The 20,478-nt window shown below is 51.3% G+C and overlaps 1 protein-coding gene across 1 annotated transcript in view; it reads right to left on the bottom strand.

Annotated features, from left to right (window-relative positions):
* LOC124035405 (A disintegrin and metalloproteinase with thrombospondin motifs 17-like) overlaps positions 1 to 20,478 on the bottom strand; it is a 239,411-nt gene that overhangs the window by 156,979 nt on the left and 61,954 nt on the right. The window contains exon 6 of the mRNA XM_046348856.1: positions 19,244 to 19,401. Within this exon, the coding sequence (XP_046204812.1) occupies positions 19,244 to 19,401 (158 nt within the window). The remainder of the gene's footprint in view (positions 1 to 19,243; positions 19,402 to 20,478) is intronic.

The following is a 20,478-nucleotide window of genomic DNA, read 5'->3' as shown; positions in this document are numbered from 1 at the left end:
TTCATGCTGGACAAACAGCTAGCAGCCCTCAACTCAAACATTCCACGTCTCCTTCGCTGTGGCATAGTCACTCACACACGCACACACGCACGCACGCACGCACAAACAAACACACAGTTTATGTTGGTTACCATGGGGACCGGCCGACCCGTGTAAGGCCCGTTCCAGTACATGCAGGGACTCTCATTCCCACCACTGAGAACCCAAGACCCTCTTTGTCCCCACTGTTAAGCAGTGATTTGACATGGTTTACATACCAAATGTCACCCTATGCCCTACATAGTGTAGTACTTTAAACAGAGCCCTATTGGAATAGGGTGCCATTTGGAATGCAGCCATGCTGTAGAACCCCTGAGTGGAGAGTGACTTTGTAAATAGTAGGCAAGACAGGACACAGAGAGAGAGAGACATAGTGAGGGAGAGAGAGAGACATAGTGAGGGAGAGAGAGAGAGACATCGTGAGGGAGAGAGAGAGACATAGTGAGGGAGAGAGAGACACATTGAGGGAGAGAGGCAGAGAGAGAGAGACACATTGAGGGAGAGAGGCAGAGAGAGAGAGACACATTGAGGGAGAGAGGCAGAGAGAGAGAGACATAGTGAGGGAGAGAGGCAGAGAGAGAGAGAGAGAGAGAGAGAGAGAGAGAGAGAGAGAGAGAGAGAGAGAGAGAGAGAGAGAGAGAGAGAGAGAGAGAGAGAGAGAGAGACATAGTGAGGGAGAGAGGCAGAGAGAGAGAGAGAGAGAGATGCTCTAGAGAGAAAGAGAGTGATGCTCTAGAGAGAGAGAGAGAGAGAGACAGAGAGACAGAGAGAGAGAGAGAGAGACATAGTGAGGGAGAGAGGCAGAGAGAGAGAGAGACATAGTGAGGGAGAGAGGCAGAGAGAGAGAGAGAGAGAGAGAGAGAGAGAGAGAGAGAGAGAGAGAGAGAGAGAGAGAGAGAGAGAGAGAGAGAGAGAGAGAGACAGAGAGACAGACAGAGAGACTTTAACCAAAATAGAAAGGGTACATATTGGGATGGTCTCCGAAGATGTTTAATGATCTGCCCTCTACAGTTTAATGATCTGCTCTCCTCTACAGTTTAACAATCTGCCCTCCTCTACAGTTTAACGATCTGCCCTCCTCTACAGTTTAACGATCTGCCCTCCTCTACAGTTTAATGATCTGCCCTCCTCTACAGTTTAAAGATCTGCCCTCCTCTACAGTTTAACGATCTGCCCTCCACTACAGTTTAACGATCTGCCCTCCTCTACAGTTTAAATATCTGCCCTCCTCTACAGTTTAATGATCTGCCCTCCTCTACAGTTTAAAGATCTGCCCTCCACTACAGTTTAAAGATCTGCCCTCCTCTACAGTTTAAAGATATGCCCTCCTCTACAGTTTAATGATCTGCCCTCCTCTACAGTTTAATGATCTGCCCTCCTCTACAGTTTAATGATCTGCCCTCCTCTACAGTTTAAAGATCTCCCCTCCTCTACAGTTTAAATATCTTCCCCTCCTCTACAGTTTAAATATCTACCCTCCTCTACAGTTTAAATATCTGCCCTCCTCTACAGTTTAACGATCTGCCCTCTACAGTTTAAATATCTACCCCTCCTCTACAGTTTAAATATCTGCCCTCCTCTACAGTTTAAATATCTACCCTCCTCTACAGTTTAACGATCTGCCCTCCTCAACAGTTTAAAGATCTGTCCTCCTCTACAGTTTATTAACGATCTGCCATCCTCTACAGTTTTACGATCTGCCATCCTCTACAGTTTAAATATCTGCCCTCCTCTACAGTTTAAATATCTGCCCTCCTCTACAGTTTAAAGATCTGCCCTCTACAGTTTAAATATCTACCCCTCCTCTACAGTTTAAATATCTGCCCTCCTCTACAGTTTAAATATCTACCCTCCTCTACAGTTTAACGATCTGCCCTCCTCAACAGTTTAAAGATCTGCCCTCCTCAACAGTTTATTAACGATCTGCCATCCTCTACAGTTTTACGATCTGCCATCCTCTACAGTTTAATGATCTGCCCTCCTCTACAGTTTAATGATCTGCCCTCCTCTACAGTTTCAAGATCTGCCCTCATCTACAGTTTAACGATCTGCCCCCCTCTACAGTTTAAAGTTATGCCCTCCTCTACAGTTTAAAGATCTGCCCTCCTCTACAGTTTAATGATCTGCCATCCTCTACAGTTTAAAGATCTGCCCCTCCTCTACAATTTAAAGATCTGCCTTCCTCTACAGTTTAAAGATCTGCCCGCCTCTACAGTTTAAAGATCTGCCCTCCTCTACAATTTAAATATCTGCCCTCCTCTACAGTTTAAAGATCTGCCCTCCTCTACAGTTTAAAGATCTGCCCCTCCTCTACAGTTTAAATATCTGCCCTCCTCTACAGTTTAAAGATCTACCACACCTCTGGAAAACACTGTTAATGACCCATCTGTACGGTCCAGGTGGGTTCAAACCAGAGATGCCTTTGAACTCTGTTAACAAGCCTGAGCCAATGCACACACACACATGCATAAACACACATGCACACATTCACCACACACACACACATATACACACACAGATGAGACCTCTAGTACACACTCCCTTCATGCTAGAAGGCCAAGAGCAGCTGCTGCCTCCAACACCACAGACCCACCAAACCTCAACAGGATCTAAATCAGTCTACTGCACTTCCTCTACTTACTCTGTGTGTGTGTGTGATAGTGTCGTTCCTATGTTAGTGGAGTGGCAGTACAGGGGTGGGTCACTGCCATTAGTAACCCTGTGATTTGGGAGAGTGGAGGTTCATTTGAAGACCATGACTAACAGGTGAGGAGGGAGTAGAGCGCTGTGATGTCATCCTAGGCAGACTGCTGAACTGATTCAGCCTCTTTTCTAAGTATGGAGAAGACAGAGTCACTACAGCTGTACTAGACCTCACTGACAACACTGAAGAGGTAGTTGCCTTGTGTGGCTCAGTTGGTAGAGCCTGGTTCTTGCAACAACAAAGGTTGTGGGTTTGATTCCTGCTGGGGCCACCAATACCTTATCTCACTCTGTCACTCCCTCTTTCTTTCTTTCTTTCTCCCTCCCTGCGGTCTGCCACATATCCCACTAACTTCTAACAACTAGTAATGGGTTGTACTGCTGCCCTCCTGGTCTGATGGCATGGGCTGTCTGAGACTGTAAAGTGGATTTAACAAACAGCTGGGGGGGCTGACGAGCCAGCTGGAGACGCAGAACTCTCGTTTGATGTGGAGAGGAGGAGAGTGAGTGAGTGAGTGACAGGGGGAGGCTGGGCGGAGGGGAGAGGGCATGGTGAGGGGGAGGCTGGGCGGAGGGGAGAGGGCATGGTGAAGGGGAGGCTGGGCGGAGGGGAGAGGGCATGGCGAGGGGGAGGCTGGGCGGAGGGGAGAGGGCATGGCGAGGGGGAGGCTGGGCGGAGGGGAGAGGGCATGGCGAGGGGAGGCTGGGCAGAGGGGAGAGGGCATGGCGAGGGGGAGGCTGGGCGGAGGGGAGAGGGCATGGCGAGGGGAGGCAGGGCGGAGGGGAGGGGAGAGGGCGGAGGGAAAGGGCATGGTGAGGGGAGGCTGGGCGGAGGAGAGAGGGCATGGAGAGGGGGAGGCTGGGCAGAGGAGAGAGGGCATAGTGAGGGGGAGGCTGGGCGGAGGGGAGAGGGCATGGCGAGGGAGGCTGGGCGGAGGGGAGAGGACATGGTGAGGGGGAGGCTGGGCGGAGGGGAGAGGGCATGGCGAGGGAGGCTGGGCGGAGGCGAGAGGACATGGTGAGGGGGAGGCTGGGCGGAGGAAAGGGCATGGTGAGGTGGAGGCTGGGCGGAGGGGAGAGGGCATGGTGCGGGGGAGGCTGGGGAGAGGGTGGAGGGGAGAGGGCATGGTGAGGGGAGGCTGGGCAGAGGGGAGAGTGCATGGTGAGGGGGAGGCTGGGGAGAAGGGAAAGGGCATGGCGAGGGGAGGCTTGGCGGAGGGGAGAGGGCATGGTGAGGGGGAGGCTGGGCGGAGGGTGAGGGGAGGCTGGGGAGAGGGGAAAGGGCATGGTGAGGGGAGGCTTGGCGGAGGGGAGAGGGCATGGTGAGGGGAGGCTGGGCCGAGGGGAGAGAGCATGGCGAGGGGGAGGCTGGGCGGAGGGGAGAGTGCATGGTAAGGGAGGCTGGGCGGAGGGAGAGTGCATGGTGAGGGGAGGCTGGGCGGAGAGGAGAGTGCATGGTGAGGGGAGGCTGGGCGGAGGGGAGAGGGCATGGCGAGGGGAGGCTTGGCGGAGGGGAGAGGGCATGGTGAGGGGGAGGCTGGGCGGAGGGGAGAGGGCATGGCGAGGGGGAGGCTGGGCGGAGGGGAGAGGGCATGGCGAGGGGGAGGCTGAACACAGAGATATTCTTTCCTGTTAAGATGTCTCCCGAATCCCTAGAAATGATCCAACTAGTACAGTATCAGTTACATACTGAGAGCAGATAGGCAGACATTAGACCGTCTCAGACAGATACAGGACAGTATCACATGTCATGTCATCTCCTGAGAGGCAGGTAATGAGTTGTTGGAGACGAGGAAGTCTACAGTGACAGGCGTGACATAGAGATTACCCCTCTCCTCTGAGTGTTACAGTACAGCAGACACACACATCCCAGCCAGATGCCCACACACCCTGACATACACACGCCGTCTCAGCTCAGCCAGTTCAGCCGTCAGTGAGAAGGGAAACCGGAGCATGAAGTGACACGCTCTAATTTGCCCACATCTCCCTCTCCCTTCCCTCCCTTCTCCTCTCCTCTCTGCTCCCCCCTGCAATCTCTCTCCCATCTCTCCTCTCTCTCCCCTCTCTCCTCTCTTCTCTCCTCTCTTCTCTCTGCTCCCCCTCCAATCTCTCCTCTCTCTCCCATCTCTCCTCTCTCTCCCCTCTTCTCTCCTCTCTTCTCTCTGCTCCCCCTCCAATCTCTCCTCTCTCTCTCTCTCCTCTCTCCTCTCTTCTCTCTGCTCCCCCCCTCCAATCTCTCCTCTCTCCTCTCCTCTCTGCTCCCCCTCCAATCTCTCTGCTCCCCTCCAGGCTGGGCGGAGGGGAGAGGGCATGGCGAGGGGGAGGCTGGGCGGAGGGGAGAGGGCATGGCGAGGGGAGGCTGGGCAGAGGGAGAGGGCATGGCGAGGGGGAGGCTGGGCGGAGGGGAGAGGGCATGGCGAGGGGGAGGCAGGGCGGAGGGGGGAGAGGGCGGAGGGAAAGGGCATGGTGAGGGGAGGCTGGGCGGAGGAGAGAGGGCATGGAGAGGGGGAGGCTGGGCGGAGGAAAGAGGGCATAGTGAGGGGGAGGCTGGGCGGAGGGGAGAGGGCATGGTGAGGGGAGGCTGGGGCGGAGGGGAGAGGGCATGGCGAGGGGAGGCTGGGCGGAGGGGAGAGGACATGGTGAGGGGAGGCTGGGCGGAGGGAAAGGGCATGGTGAGGTGGAGGCTGGGCGGAGGGGAGAGGGCATGGTGCGGGGGGAGGCTGGGGAGAGGGTGGAGGGGAGAGGGCATGGTGAGGGGAGGCTGGGCGGAAGGGAGAGTGCATGATGAGGGGGAGGCTGGGGAGAGGGGAAAGGGCATGGCGAGGGAAGGCTTGGCGGAGGGGAGGGCATGGTGAGGGGAGGCTGGGCGGAGGGAGAGGGCATGGCGAGGGGAGGCTGGGCGGAGTGGAAAGGGCATGGTAGGGGAGGCTGGGCGGAGGGGAGAGGGCATGGTGAGGGGAGGCTGAGCGGAGGGGAGGCTGGGCGGAGGGCAGAGGGCATGGCGAAGGGAGGCTGGGCGGAGTGGAGAGGGCATGGTGCGGGGGAGGCTGGGGAGAGGGCGGAGGGGAGAGGGCATGACGAGGGGGGAGGCTGGGCGGAGGGGAGAGTGCATGGTGAGGGAGGCTGGGCGGAGGGGAGAGTGCATGGTGAGGGGAGGCTGGGCGGAGGGGAGAGTGCATGGTGAGGGGAGGCTGGGGAGAGGGGAAAGGGCATGGCGAGGGGAGGCTTGGCGGAGGGGAGAGGGGGCATGGTGAGGGGGAGGCTAGGCGGAGGGGAGAGGGCATGGTGAGGGGGAGGCTGGGTGGAGGGGAGGGCATGGTGCGGGGGAGGCTGGGGAGAGGGGAAAGGGCATGGCGAGGGAGGCTTGGCGGAGGGGAGAGGGCATGGTGAGGGGGAGGCTGGGCGGAGGGGAGAGTGCATGGTGAGGGGAGGCTGGGCGGAGGGGAGAGTGCATGGTGAGGGGAGGCTGGGCGGAGGGGAGAGGGCATGGTGAGGGGGAGGCTGGGCGGAGGAGAGAGGGCATGGCGAGGGGGAGGCTGAACACAGAGATATTCTTTCCTGTTAAGATGTCTCCCGAATCCCTAGAAATGATCCAACTAGTACAGTATCAGTTACATACTGAGAGCAGATAGGCAGACATTAGACCGTCTCAGACAGATACAGGACAGTATCACATGTCATGTCATCTCCTGAGAGGCAGGTAATGAGTTGTTGGAGACGAGGAAGTCTACAGTGACAGGTGTGACATAGAGATTACCCCTCTCCTCTGAGTGTTACAGTACAGCAGACACACACATCCCAGACAGATGCCCACACACCCTGACATACACACGCCGTCTCAGCTCAGCCAGATCAGCCGTCAGTGAGAAGGGAAACCGGAGCATGAAGTGACACGCTCTAATTTGCCCACATCTCCCTCTCCCCTCCCTCCCTTCTCCTCTCCTCTCTGCTCCCCCCTGCAATCTCTCTCCCATCTCTCCTCTCTCTCCCATCTCTCCTCTCTCTCCCCTCTCTCCTCTCTTCTCTCCTCTCTTCTCTCTGCTCCCCCTCCAATCTCTCCTCTCTCTCCCATCTCTCCTCTCTCTCCCCTCTTCTCTCCTCTCTTTCTCTCTGCTCCCCCTCCAATCTCTCCTCTCTCTCCTCTCCTCTCTCCTCTCTTCTCTCTGCTCCCCCCTCCAATCTCTCCTCTCTCCTCTCCTCTCTGCTCCCCCTCCAATCTCTCTGCTCCCCCTCCAGGCTGGGCGGAGGGAGATGGCATGGCGAGGGGGAGGCTGGGCGGAGGGGAGAGGGCATGGCGAGGGGAGGCTGGGCAGAGGGGAGAGGGCATGGCGAGGGGAGGCTGGGCGGAGGGGAGAGGGCATGGCGAGGGGAGGCAGGGGCGGAGGGGAGGGGGGCGGAGGGAAAGGGCATGGTGAGGGGAGGCTGGGCGGAGGAGAGAGGGCATGGAGAGGGGAGGCTGGGCGGAGGAGAGAGGGCATAGTGAGGGGAGGCTGGGCGGAGGGGAGAGGGCATGGTGAGGGGGAGGCTGGGCGGAGGGGAGAGGGCATGGCGAGGGGAGGCTGGGCGGAGGGGAGAGGACATGGTGAGGGGAGGCTGGGCGGAGGGGAAAGGGCATGGTGAGGTGGAGGCTGGGCGGAGGGGAGAGGGCATGGTGCGGGGGAGGCTGGGGAGAGGGTGGAGGGGAGAGGGCATGGTGAGGGGAGGCTGGGCGGAAGGGAGAGTGCATGGTGAGGGGAGGCTGGGGAGAGGGGAAAGGGCATGGCGAGGGAAGGCTTGGCGGAGGGGAGAGGGCATGGTGAGGGGAGGCTGGGCGGAGGGGAGAGGGCATGGCGAGGGGGAGGCTGGGCGGAGTGGAAAGGGCATGGTAGGGGGAGGCTGGGCGGAGGGGAGAGGGCATGGTGAGGGGGAGGCTGAGCGGAGGGAGGCTGGGCGGAGGGCAGAGGGCATGGCGAAGGGAGGCTGGGCGGAGTGGAGAGGGCATGGTGCGGGGGAGGCTGGGGAGAGGGCGGAGGGGAGAGGGCATGGCGAGGGAGGCTGGGCGGAGGGGAGAGTGCATGGTGAGGTGGAGGCTGGGCGGAGGGGTGAGTGCATGGTGAGGGGAGGCTTGGCGGAGGGGAGAGGGCATGGTGAGGGGGAGGCTGGGCGGAGGGGAGAGGGCATGGTGCGGGGGAGGCTGAACACAGAGATATTCTTTCCTGTTAAGATGTCTCCCGAATCCCTAGAAATGATCCAACTAGTACAGTATCAGTTACATACTGAGAGCAGATAGGCAGACATTAGACCGTCTCAGACAGATACAGGACAGTATCACATGTCATGTCATCTCCTGAGAGGCAGGTAATGAGTTGTTGGAGACGAGGAAGTCTACAGTGACAGGCGTGACATAGAGATTACCCCTCTCCTCTGAGTGTTACAGTACAGCAGACACACATCCCAGACAGATGCCCACACACCTTGACATACACACGCCGTCTCAGCTCAGCCAGATCAGCCGTCAGTGAGAAGGGAAACCGGAGCATGAAGTGACACGCTCTAATTTGCCCACATCTCCCTCTCCCCTCCCTCCCTTCTCCTCTCCTCTCTGCTCCCCCCTCCAATCTCTCTCCCATCTCTCCTCTCTCTCCCATCTCTCCTCTCTCTCCCCTCTCTCCTCTCTTCTCTCCTCTCTTCTCTCTGCTCCCCCCTCCAATCTCTCCTCTCTCTCCTCTCCTCTCTCCTCTCTTCTCCCTGCTCCCCCTCCAATCTCTCCTCTCTCCTCTCCTTTCTGCTCCCCTCCAATCTCTCCTCTCTCTCCCATCTCTCCTCTCTCTCCCATCTCTCCTCTCTCTCCCCTCTCTTCTCTCCTCTCTCCTCTCCTCTCTGCTCCCCCCTCCAATCTCTCCTCTCTCTCCCATCTCTCCTCTCTCTCCCCTCTCTCCTCTCTTCTCTCCTCTCTCTCCCATCTCTCCTCTCTCCCCCTTCCCCTCTCTCCTCCCATCTCTCATCTCTCTCCCCTCTCTCCTCTCTTCTCTCCTCTCTGCTCCCCCCTCCCATCTCTCCTCTCTCTCCCATCTCTCCTCTCTCTCCCATCTCTCCTCTCTCCCCCTTCCCCTCTCTTCTCCCATCTCCCCTCTCTCTCCAATCTCTCCTCTCTCTCCCATCTCCCCTCTCTCTCCAATCTCTCCTTTCTCTCCCATCTCTCCTCTCTCTCCAATCTCTCCTCTCTTCTCTCCTCTCTTCTCTCCTCTCTCTCCCATCTCTCCTCTCTCTCCCATCTCTCCTCTCATCTCTCCTCTCTCTCCCCTCTCTCCTCTCTTCTCTCCTCTCTCTCCCATCTCTCCTCTCTCTCCCATCTCTCCTCTCTCTCCCCTCTCTCCTCTCTTCTCTCCTCTCTCTCCCATCTCTCCTCTCTCTCCCATCTCTCCTCTCTCTCCCCTCTCTTCTCTCCTCTCCTCTCTGCTCCCCCCTCCAATCTCTCCTTTCTCTCCCATCTCTCCTCTCTCTCCCCTCTCTCCTCTCTTCTCTTCTCTCTGCTCCCCCTCCAATCTCTCCTCTCTCCTCTCCTCTCTGCTCCCCCTCCAATCTCTCCTCTCTCCCCATCTCTCCTCTCTCTCCCATCTCTCCTCTCTCTCCCATCTCTCCTCTCTCCCCCTTCCCCTCTCTCCTCCCATCTCTCATCTCTCTCCCTCTCTCCTCTCTTCTCTCCTCTCTGCTCCCCCTCCCATCTCTCCTCTCTCTCCCATCTCTCCTCTCTCTCCCATCTCTCCCTCTCTCTCCCATCTCTCCTCTCTCCCCCTTCCCCTCTCTCCTCCCATCTCTCATCTCTCTCCCCTCTCTCCTCTCTTCTCTCCTCTCTGCTCCCCCTCCCATCTCTCCTCTCTCTCTCATCTCTCCTCTCTCTCCCATCTCTCCTCTCTCTCCCATCTCTCATCTCTCCCCCTTCCCCTCTCTCCTCCCATCTCTCATCTCTCTCCCCTCTCTCCTCTCTTCTCTGCTCCCCCTCCCATCTCTCCTCTCTCTCCCATCTCTCCTCTCTCCCCATCTCTTCTCTCTCTCCCATCTCTCCTCTCTCTCCCATCTCTCCTCTCTCTCCCATCTCTGCTCTCTCCCCCTTCCCCTCTCTCCTCCCATCTCTCCTCTCTCTCCAATCTCTCCTCTCTCTCCCATCTCTCCTCTCTCTCCAATCTCTCATCTCTCTCCCCTCTCTCCTCTCTTCTCTGCTCCCCCCTCCCATCTCTCCTCTCTCTCCCATCTCTCCTCTCTCTCCCATCTCTTCTCTCTCTCCCATCTCTCCTCTCTCTCCCATCTCTCCTCTCTCTCCCATCTCTGCTCTCTCCCCCTTCCCCTCTCTCCTCCCATCTCTCCTCTCTCTCCAATCTCTCCTCTCTCTCCCATCTCTCCTCTCTCTCCAATCTCTCCTCTCTTCTCTCCTCTCTTCTCTCCTCCCCTCTCTCCTCTCTTCTCTCCTCTCTGCACCCTGTTATCTACCACATGCACAATGTAGTCAACGTGTCAAATCTGTAAGTTGAAAACATTGTATGTTAAAAGCACTGTATTTCCAGTTGAATGAACATATGACACAGATTGAGTAAATACATGTTAAGTTGACAGAATGTTTGCCTACGTTTTTGGGCCAAGTTTGGGCCAACTAAAAATGTTATGTTCAGGTAACACTGACCGAAAGGTTCAGTAAATAAAGAAAGGCTGTAGAACTACTTACTTAATAATATTTAGTTGAAACAACCAGATTTGTTTTACAGTGCAGGATGACAGGATACGATCTGACAGGCTATATGAGTGCTTGTTGAAACCAAATGAAACCTTTCACCTCCCGGCCCAAATTAGAACAGGTAATAATGCCTAATTCAGAATTAGGAATGAGAGAGAGAGAGAGAGTGTGTGCGCGTGTGTGTGTGTGTGTGTGTGTGTGTGTGTGTGTGTGTGTGTGTGTGTGTGTGTGTGTGTGTGTGTGTGTGTGTGTGTGTGTGTGTGTGTGTGTGTGTGTGTGTGTGTGTGTGTGTGTGTGTGTGTGTGTGTGTGTGTGTGTGTGTGTGTGTGTGTGTGTGCGCGTGTGTGCGCGTGCGTGCAAGAGAGATGTGCTAATGGGCTAATTGATTAAAACCACCATGGCCACGAAGAGGAGCAATTTATGCTAAATATAATACAATACAGCCAAGGACAGAGAGAGAAAGAGAAGAGACAGAGGGAGTGAGTGAGAGAAAGGAGGAGAAAAGAGAGAGGATAGAGGGAGATGGAGCGAAGACAGGAGAGAGAAACAGAAAGAGAGAGAGAGAGAGAGAGAGAGAGAGAGAGAGAGAAGAGAGAGAGACAGAGAGAGAGACAGAGGAGAGGGAGACAGAGGCAGAGAGGGAGAGAGACAGAGGGAGAGGGAGACAGAGGCAGAGAGGGAGAGAGACAGAGGGAGAGGGAGAGAGAGAGCGAGAGAGAGAGAGTATAGATCCAATTCTAATAGAAAAAAGAGACAAAGGGAGAGACAGAGGGAGAAAGAGAGAGACAGATGGACAGAGAGACAGTGAGAGAAAGAAAGAAACAGGGAGAGGGAGAGAGAGAGAGAGAGAGAGAGAGAGAGAGAGAGAGAGAGAGAGAGAGAGAGAGAGAGAGAGAGAGGGAGAGAGAGGGATAGAGAGGGAGAGAGAGGGAGAGAGAGAGAGAGAGAGAGAGAGAGAGAGAGAGAGGAGAGAGAGGGAGGGAGGAGAGAGAGAGAGAGAGAGAGAGAGAGAGAGAGAGAGAGAGAGAGAGGGAGGGAGATGGAGCGAGAAGGAGAGATAAAAGAAAGAGAGAAAGAGGGAGAAGGAGAGAGAAGAAGAAAGAGAGAGGGGGAGTGACAGAGAGGGAGAGAGAGAGAGAGACAGGAAGAGAGAGAGAGAGAGAGGGAGTGACAGAGAGGGAGAGAGAGAGAGACAGGGAGAGAGAGAGAGGAGGGAGATGGAGCGAGAAGGAGAGATAAAAAGAAAGAGAGAAAGAGGGAGAAGGAGAGAGAAGAAGAAAGAGAGAGGTGGAGTAACAGAGAGGGAGAGAGAGAGAGACAGGGAGAGAGAGCGCGAGAGAGAGAGGGAGAGAGAGGGAGACAGAGACGGAGAGGAGAAGAGAGAGAGAAAGAGAAAGTGAGAGAGAGAGAGAGAGGAGAGGGAGAGGGAGGGGAGATGTAGGGGGAGAGAGGGGGGGATCGGGAGAGAGAGAGAGAGAGAGAGAGAGGGGAGAGAGGGGAGAGAGAGGGGGAGGGAGGGGGAGGGAGAGAGGGAGAGAGGGAGATGGAGCGAGAAGGAGAGATAAAAAGAAAGAGAGAAATCGGGAGAAGAAGAAAGAGAGAGGGAGAGAGGCAGAGAGGGAGAGAGAGAGGCAGAGAGAGAGGGGGAGAGAGGGAGAGAGAGAGGGAGAAGGAGAAGGAGAGAGAAGAAGAAAGAGAGCGGGAGAGAGACAGAGAGGGAAAGAGAGAGGGAGATGGAGAGAAAGAGAGAGAGAGAAAAAGAGACAGAGAGAGGGAGATGGAGAGAGAAAGAGAGGAGAGAGAGAGAGGGAGAGACAGAGTGAGAGACAGGGTAAGAGACAGAGGGAGAGGGAGACAGAGACGGAGAGGGAGAGAGACAGAGGGAAAGAGAGAGACAGACAGAGAGAGAGAGAGAATTCTAATAGAAAAAAGAGACAAAGGGAGAGACAGAGGGAGAGACAGAGAGAGAGGGGGGTCGGGAGAGAGAGAGGGGAGAGAGGGGGAGAGAGAGAGGGAGAGAGGGAGATGGAGCGAGAAGGAGAGAGAAAAAGAAAGAGTGAAAGAGGGAGAAGGAGATGGAGAGAGAAGAAGAAAGAGAGGGAGAGAGACAGAGAGGGAGGGAGAGAGAGGCAGAGAGAGAGGGAGATGGAGAGAAAGAGAGAGAGAGAGAAAAAGAGACAGAGATAGCGGGAGAGCGGGAGAGAGGAAGATGGAGAGAGAGAGAGAGGAGAGAGAGAGAAGGAGAGAGAGTGAGAGACAGGGTGAGAGACAGAGGGAGAGGGAAAGAGAGAGACAGACTGAGAGAGAGAGAGAGAGAGAGAGAGAGAGAGAGAGAGAGAGAGAGAGAGAGAGAAAGAAAGCGAGAGAGAGAGAAAGAAAGCGAGAGAGAGAGAGGGGGGGGGAGAGAGAGACAGAGAGAGAGAGAGACAATAGATGGAATTATATTAGAAAAAATAACCATCACATTTGACTACCATCTTAATTAAAACAAGCTTCCCCGAAAGATTCCATCACACAGCCCTACAATGTCAAGAGATGAAACATGAGAAGAGTCCCCTTCGCCAGCTGGTTCTGAGGCTCAGTTCACTAACCCAAACCAACCCATAGAGCCTCAGGACTGCACACAGAAAGTCCGGCCCAACCAAATCATCGAAGCAAAAATAGAAATACATCACCTATTAGAAAGACACCACAACAAATCAACGCTATTTGGCTCTAAACAGACAGTACATGGTGGCAGACTATCTGACCACTGTGACTGATAGAAAACTGAGTTAAACTGAGTAAAACACTGACAGGAGGACAGGCTGCTCACTCTGCTCCAGGGGAGAGGTACAGACTCAGTGAGCACAGTCTGGCTATCGAGGCACACCTGGCTGCCCAGAGAGGACAGGCTGCTCACTCTGCTCCAGGGGAGAGGTACAGACTCAGTGAGCACAGTCTGGCTATAGAGGCACACCTGGCTGCCCAGAGAGGACAAGCTGTGCTCACTCTGCTCCAGGGGAGAGGTACAGACTCAGTGAGCACAGTCTGGCTATAGAGGCACACCTGGCTGCCCAGAGGCTGCTCAGGGGACAGGCTGCTCACTCTGCTCCAGGGGAGAGGACAAGCTGTACAGACTCATTGAGCAGTGAGCACAGTCTGGCTATAGAGGCACACCTGGCTGCCCAGAGAGGACAGGCTGCTCACTCTGCTCCTTGGGAGAGGTACAGACAGAGATGTATTTCCCATTATACTGTGAGGAATACTCAGACCTAAGAGAATCTTTCTTTCCCAAAATTATAATTAAGTACAAATCATTTATTGTGTGAAAAGCCTCAATGTGCAGTTTGGGTAGCCAAATATGCATCCTCCTGCCATAACCTGAGGACAGACAGTGAAAAGTGCAATGTAATTGAAAAAATAAATACAATTATTTCACCTTTAAGATAAAGCAAAGCAGTACGACAAAAACAACACATAGATACACATGGGATCATCAAACTTTGTCATGTGGCTTTCATACCATGTCATGTGGCTTTCATACCATGTCATGTGGCTTTCATACCATGTCATGTGGCTTTCATACCATGGCATGTGGCTTTCATACCATGTCATGTGGCTTTCATACCATGTCATGTGGCTTTCATACCATGTCGTGTGGCTTTCATACCATGTATACCATGTCATGTGGCTTTCATACCATGTCATGTGGCTTTCATACCATGTCATGTGGCTTCCATACCATGTCATGTGGCTTTCATACCATGTCATGTGGCTTTCATACCATGTCATGTGGCTTCCATACCATGTCATGTGGCTTTCATACCATGTCATGTGGCTTTCATACCATGTCATGTGGCTTTCATACCATGTCATGTGGCTTCCATACCATGTCATGTGGCTTCCATACCATGTCATGTGGCTTTCATACCATGTCATGTGGCTTTCATACCATGTCATGTGGCTTTCATACCATGTCATGTGGCTTCTTAATCATGTTGAGACTGGCCTATTACTATTACTTTAATGTATTATTATTATTATTCTCATTAATATTATTGTTGTAGTTCCTGTTAATGGTATTCCCATTTCCACTACTACTACGTCTATGACTATTATTGATGCCTTATTGCTGTTGGTCCCACACTTTTTCATTATATAGTTTGGACGCCTACTCATTCAAGGGTTTTTCTTTATTTTTTACTATTTTCTGCATTTGACTATTTTCTACAAGACATCAAAATCATGAAATAACACATGTGAATCATGTAGTAACCCAAAAAGTGTTAAACAAATCAAAATATATTTTATATTTTAGATTCTTTAAAATAGCCACCCTTTGCCTTGATGACAGCTTTGCACACTCTTGGCATCCTCTCAACCAACTTCACGAGGTAGTCACCTGGAATGCATTTCAATTAACAGGTGTGCCTTGTTAAAAGTTCATTTGTGGAATTTATTTTCTTCTTAATGCATTTGAGCCAATCAGTTGTGTTGTGACAAGGGAGAGGTGGTATACAGAACAGAGCTCTATTTGGTAAAAGAACAAGTCCATATTATGGCCAGAACAGCTCAAATAAGCAAAGAGAAACAACAGTCCATCATTACTTTAAAACATGAAGGTCAGTCAATGTGGAAAAGCGCTATGATGAAACTGTCTCTCGTGAGGACCGCCACAGGAAATGAAGACCCAGAGTTACCTCTGCTGCAGAGGATAAGTTCATTAGAGTTAACTGCACGTCAGATTGCAGCCAGTGTTGCCAACTAATTTTCAGGGGAAGTTGCTAGAGGCAGGTCAATTTGTTGCTAAAAGTAGCTAAATACATGTTGTGATGTCATTGCGTGATGACTTCATTACGTAATAACTTAAAACTGTGTCATTGCGTAGAATACACAATAACGTTTCTCAAATTGACTGGCCATCTCGTTGAAAAATATGATTTGACATTTGTTAGTTTCTCTCAAACGTATCCCCAACACTTCACACAGGAGCAACAGATCAATAGACACCCCACCCAGACCAGCGAGACACCCTCCAAGACCTGCAGGACCCCCCTGGACCTACACATAGAGGACCCACGGTAAGAGGACCTATATCCAGACCACAGCAGCCCCAGACACATCCACACCCTCACCCCAACCTATCAACACCCCCCCACGTCAACCATCCCCACACCCCATTTAGGCCCCCCTCAGATCAGACCTATGCCACTCCTGCTCACCCCATGCAGCCCACCCCCGCAAAGAGGGCCTCAACATGGAAGTCACACATACGCCCAGGTAGTGAGCGGACAAACAGGCCCAACCCCACGCTCACTCTCGCCCAAGCCAATGGCATGTACCATGTGCTCAGCAGGCTCTGCTCACACTTACTGGCCTGAGGCCAAAACACGACCAACAACATTGGACACTTTATGGAACAAAAGCCTTCACTATATCATCCTGGAATATCCAAGGCCTGAGGTCATCTGCCTTTGGCCTAAAAGAGCACAACTATGACAACATAACCGACAAAAATGGGTCACAGCTCCTGCAGCTCTGTCCACGCTGGTATGTACATAGTCAATGGTAGGCTTCGAGGGGACTGCTATGGTAGGTACACCTATAGCTCATCTCTTGGCAGTAGTACTGTAGACTACTTTATTACTGACCTCCGCTCTGAGTCTCTCATTCTATAGATGGAAGGTATGTAGTTTGGAAACCTACCAAAAAACAATTAGGCAACAACAAATTCAATCCCTTCGAGACAATTTCCTGGGTAAAATGTTCCACTGCAATAGTGAAGGTGTGAACTTGGCCGTAGAAAGTCAGTATATTTGACCTCTCAGCTTCCCTATCAAATCTAAAAAATATCAAATAGAAAACCAAAGAAAATAAACAACAATGACAAATGGTTTGATGAAGAATGCAAAAATCTAAGAAAGAAATTGAGAAACCTGTCCAACCAAAAACATAGAGACCTGGAAAACCTGAGTCTACGCCTTCACTATGGTGAATCACTAAAACAATACATAAATACACTACGGAAAAAGAAGGAACAGCACATCAGAAATCAGCTCAATGTAATTGAAGAATCCATAGACTCCAACCACTTCTGGGAAAATTGGAAAACACTAAACAAACAACAACACGAAGAATTATCTAGCGAAAATGGAGATGTATGGGTAAACCACTTCTCCAATCTTTTTGGCTCCTTAACAAAGAATAAAGAGCAAAAACATATACATGATCAAATACAAATCTTAGAATCAACTATTAAAGACTACCAGAACCCACTGGATTCTCCAATTACCTTGAACAAGTTACAGGAGAAAATAAAACTCCAACCCAAAAAGGCCTGTGGTGTTGATGGTATCCTTAATTAAATGATCAAATATACAAATTCCAATTGGCTATACTAAAACTCTTTAACATCATCCTTAGCTCTGGCATCTTCCCCAATACTTGGAACCAAGGACTGATCACCCCAATCCACAAAAGTGGACACAAATATGACCCAAATAACTACCGTGGAATATGCGTCAACAGTAACCTTGGGAAAATCCTCTGCATTATCATCAACAGCAGACTCGTACATTTCCTCAATGAAAACAATGTACTGAGCAAATGTACAATTGGCTTTTTACCAAATTACCATACAACAGACCATATATTCACCCTGCACACCCTAATTGACAACCAAACAAACCAAAACAAAGGCAAAGTCTTCTCATGCTTTGTTGATTTCAAAAAAGCATTCGACTCAATCGAAGGCTTTTGAGGGTCTGCTATACAAATTGATGTGTTGGGGGTAAAACATATGACATTATATAAACCATGTACACAAACAACAAGTTTGCGGTTAAAATTGGCAAAAAACACACACATTTCTTCACACAGGGTCGTGGGGTGAGACAGGGATGCAGCTTAAGCCCCACCCTCTTCAACATATATATCAACGAATTTGCGCGGGCTTTAGAAAAGTCTGCAGCACCTGGCCTCTTCCTACTAGAATCTAAAGTCAAATGTCTACTGTTTGCTGATGATCTGGTGCTTCTGTCACCAACCAAGGAGGGCCTACAGCAGCACCTAGATCTTCTGCACAGATTCTGTCAGACCTGAGCCCTGACAATAAATCTCAGTAAGACCAAAATAATGGTGTTCCAAAAAAAAAAGTCCAGTCGCCAGGACCAAAAATACAAATTCCATCTAGACACTGTTGCCCTAGAGCACACAAACAACTATACATACCTTGGCCTAAACATCAGCACCACAGGTAACCACAAAGCTGTGAACGATCTGAGAGACAAGGCAAGCAGGGTATTCTATGCCATCAAAAGGAACATAAAATTCAACATACCAATTAGGATCTGGCTAAAAATACTTGAATCAGTCATAGAGCCCATTGCCCTTTATGGTTGTGAGGTCTGGGGTCCACTCACCAACCAAGACTTCACAAAATGGGACAAACACCAAATTGAGACTCTGCAAGCAGAATTCTGCAAAAATATCCTCCGTGTACAACGTAGAACACCAAATAATGCATGCAGAGCAGAATTAGGCCGATACCCACTAATGATCAAAATCCAGAAAAGAGCCGTTAAATTCTATAACCACCTAAAAGGAAGTGATTCCCAAACCTTCCATAACAAAGCCATCACCTACAGAGAGATGAACCTGGAGAAGAGTCCCCTAAGCAAGCTGGTCCTGGGGCTCTGTTCACAAACACAAACACACCCCACAGAGCCCCATGACAGCAGCACAATTAGACCCAACCAAATCATGAGAAAACAAAAAGATAATTATTTGACACATTAGAAACAATTAACAAAAACACAGAGCAAACTAGAATGCTATTTGGCCCTAAACAGAGAGTACACAGCGCAGAATACCTGACCACTGTGACTGACCTAAACTTAAGGAAAGCTTTGACTATGTACAGACTTAGTGAGCATAGCCTTGCTATTGAGAAAGAGAAGACAGGTTATGTGCTCACTGCCCACAAAATGGGGTGGAAACTGAGCTGCACTTCCTTCCCTCCTTCCACATGTATGACCATATTAGAGATACATATTTCCCTCAGATTACACAGGCCCACAAAGAAATTGAAAACATATCAAATTTGAATAAATTCCCATATCTACTGGGTGAAATACCAGTGTGCCATCACAGCAGCAAGATTTGTGCCCTGTCGCCACAAGAAAAGGGCAACCAGTGAAGAACACCTTTGGAAATACAACCAATATTTATGTTTATTTATTTTTCCTTTTGTACTTGAACTATTTGCACCTAATGTGACATTTGAAATGTCTTTATTCTTTTGAACTTTTGTGAGTGTAATGTTTACTGTTCATTTCTTTTTCACTTTTGTTTGTTACCTATTTCACTTGCTTTGGCCCTTGTCTATAAAGCCCATTGAATTGAAATTGAAATGGAGAGAGAGCTGGGATGGAGAGAGAGAGAGAGAGAGAGAGAGAGAGAGAGAGAGAGAGAGAGAGAGAGAGAGAGAGAGAGAGAGAGAGCAGGGAGAGAGAGAGAGAGAGAGAGAGAGAGAGAGAGAGAGAGAGGAGAGAGAGAGAGAGAGAGAGAGAGAGAGAGAGAGAGAGAGAGGGAGAGAGAGAGAGAGAGAGAGAGAGAGAGAGAGAGAGAGAGGAGAGAGAGAGAGAGAGAGAGAGAGAGAGAGAGAGAGAGAGAGAGAGAGAGAGAGAGAGAGAGAGAGAGAGAGAGAGAGGGAGAGAGAGCAGGAGACTATATCAGATACACAGTGACAACAGTGCCAGTCCTGGACAGTGACAGTGTGATTGGAAGTGTGACGGTGACAATGACAGTTACCTAGTGACGAGCACGGCCGTGTCCACAGGTGGGATGTCATCCCTGCCCCCGGGCACGTAATTGTTGCCTAAGTAACGGGGGCCACCGTACTCCTCCCACTGCCACTGACAGAAGCTCTCCAGGGACCTTTCTCCGTGGTGGCCCACTTTCAGCTTGTCCTGTAGAGGAAACAGGGAAGGAAGCAAGACAAGGAGATAATGAGAGGAGATGAGGACATAATCTATCCAGAGCCCTCTCTCCGTGGTGGCCCATCTTCAGCCTGTCCTGTGGAGAAAACAGAACAGCATCACACACAGGGTCAGGGAAGGAGAAGAGGAAAGGAGACAAGAAACAAGGATACAATAATAGAGGAGAATTGATAGGAGCTCTCCATCTCTGTGGAAAGAGGAGAAGTGACAAAAGCCCTTGTATTAGGATGATGTGTCCTCAAGAAAGCTAGCCAAAAGTCTGTTGAGCCTTTTCCAAGCTGATCCTAGAACTGTGCATAAGGGCGACATCGACCGTGTCACTTTGTTCTGGCACAGAGGTTGTTCGTAGTGACTTTCCTAATGGGACATTATATACAGTACTATTATTGATGTATAAAGCCCTGCTGAGGGTGTAGGGGTGAAGTTCCCCCTAATTGCTGATATTTGATCAATAATTGTTTTTCGCCACTATTGATTAAGGTTAGGATTGAGGGAGGGGAAGCTGATCCTAGATCTGTACTAAGGGAAACTTAACCCCGGGGCCGTGCTGAGGGAGTTTAGGGAGAGATAGCTATTTACAGATGCTGGACCCAGACACGTTATTGTACTGACTCTTATCTGTACTGCTCTGCCGAGATGCACACACACACACACACACACACACACACACACACACACACACACACACACACACACACACACACACACACACACACACACACACACACACACACACACACACACACACACACACACACACACACACACACACACACACACACACACACACACACACACACATACTTGACACCAATTTAGACTGGCTCTCCAGAGCCCTGTTAAAGTAGAGAGACAGGCAATAAAATAGGAAGGGGAAAACAGTGGGAAACTCTCTCACACACACACATACACACACACAGACACACACACACACACACAGACACACACACAGACACACATTCCTCCTCTTTTTCTCTCTCTGTATCACTCTCTCTATTTCTCACACACACACACAGACACACACACACATTCCTCCTCTTTTTCTCT

Source organism: Oncorhynchus gorbuscha, linkage group LG05, assembly GCF_021184085.1.
Source record: "Oncorhynchus gorbuscha isolate QuinsamMale2020 ecotype Even-year linkage group LG05, OgorEven_v1.0, whole genome shotgun sequence".
NCBI classification, from domain to species: Eukaryota; Metazoa; Chordata; class Actinopteri; order Salmoniformes; family Salmonidae; genus Oncorhynchus; species Oncorhynchus gorbuscha.
Note: the sequence above shows the minus strand (reverse complement) of the source record. Positions and strands in the feature narration are given on the sequence as shown.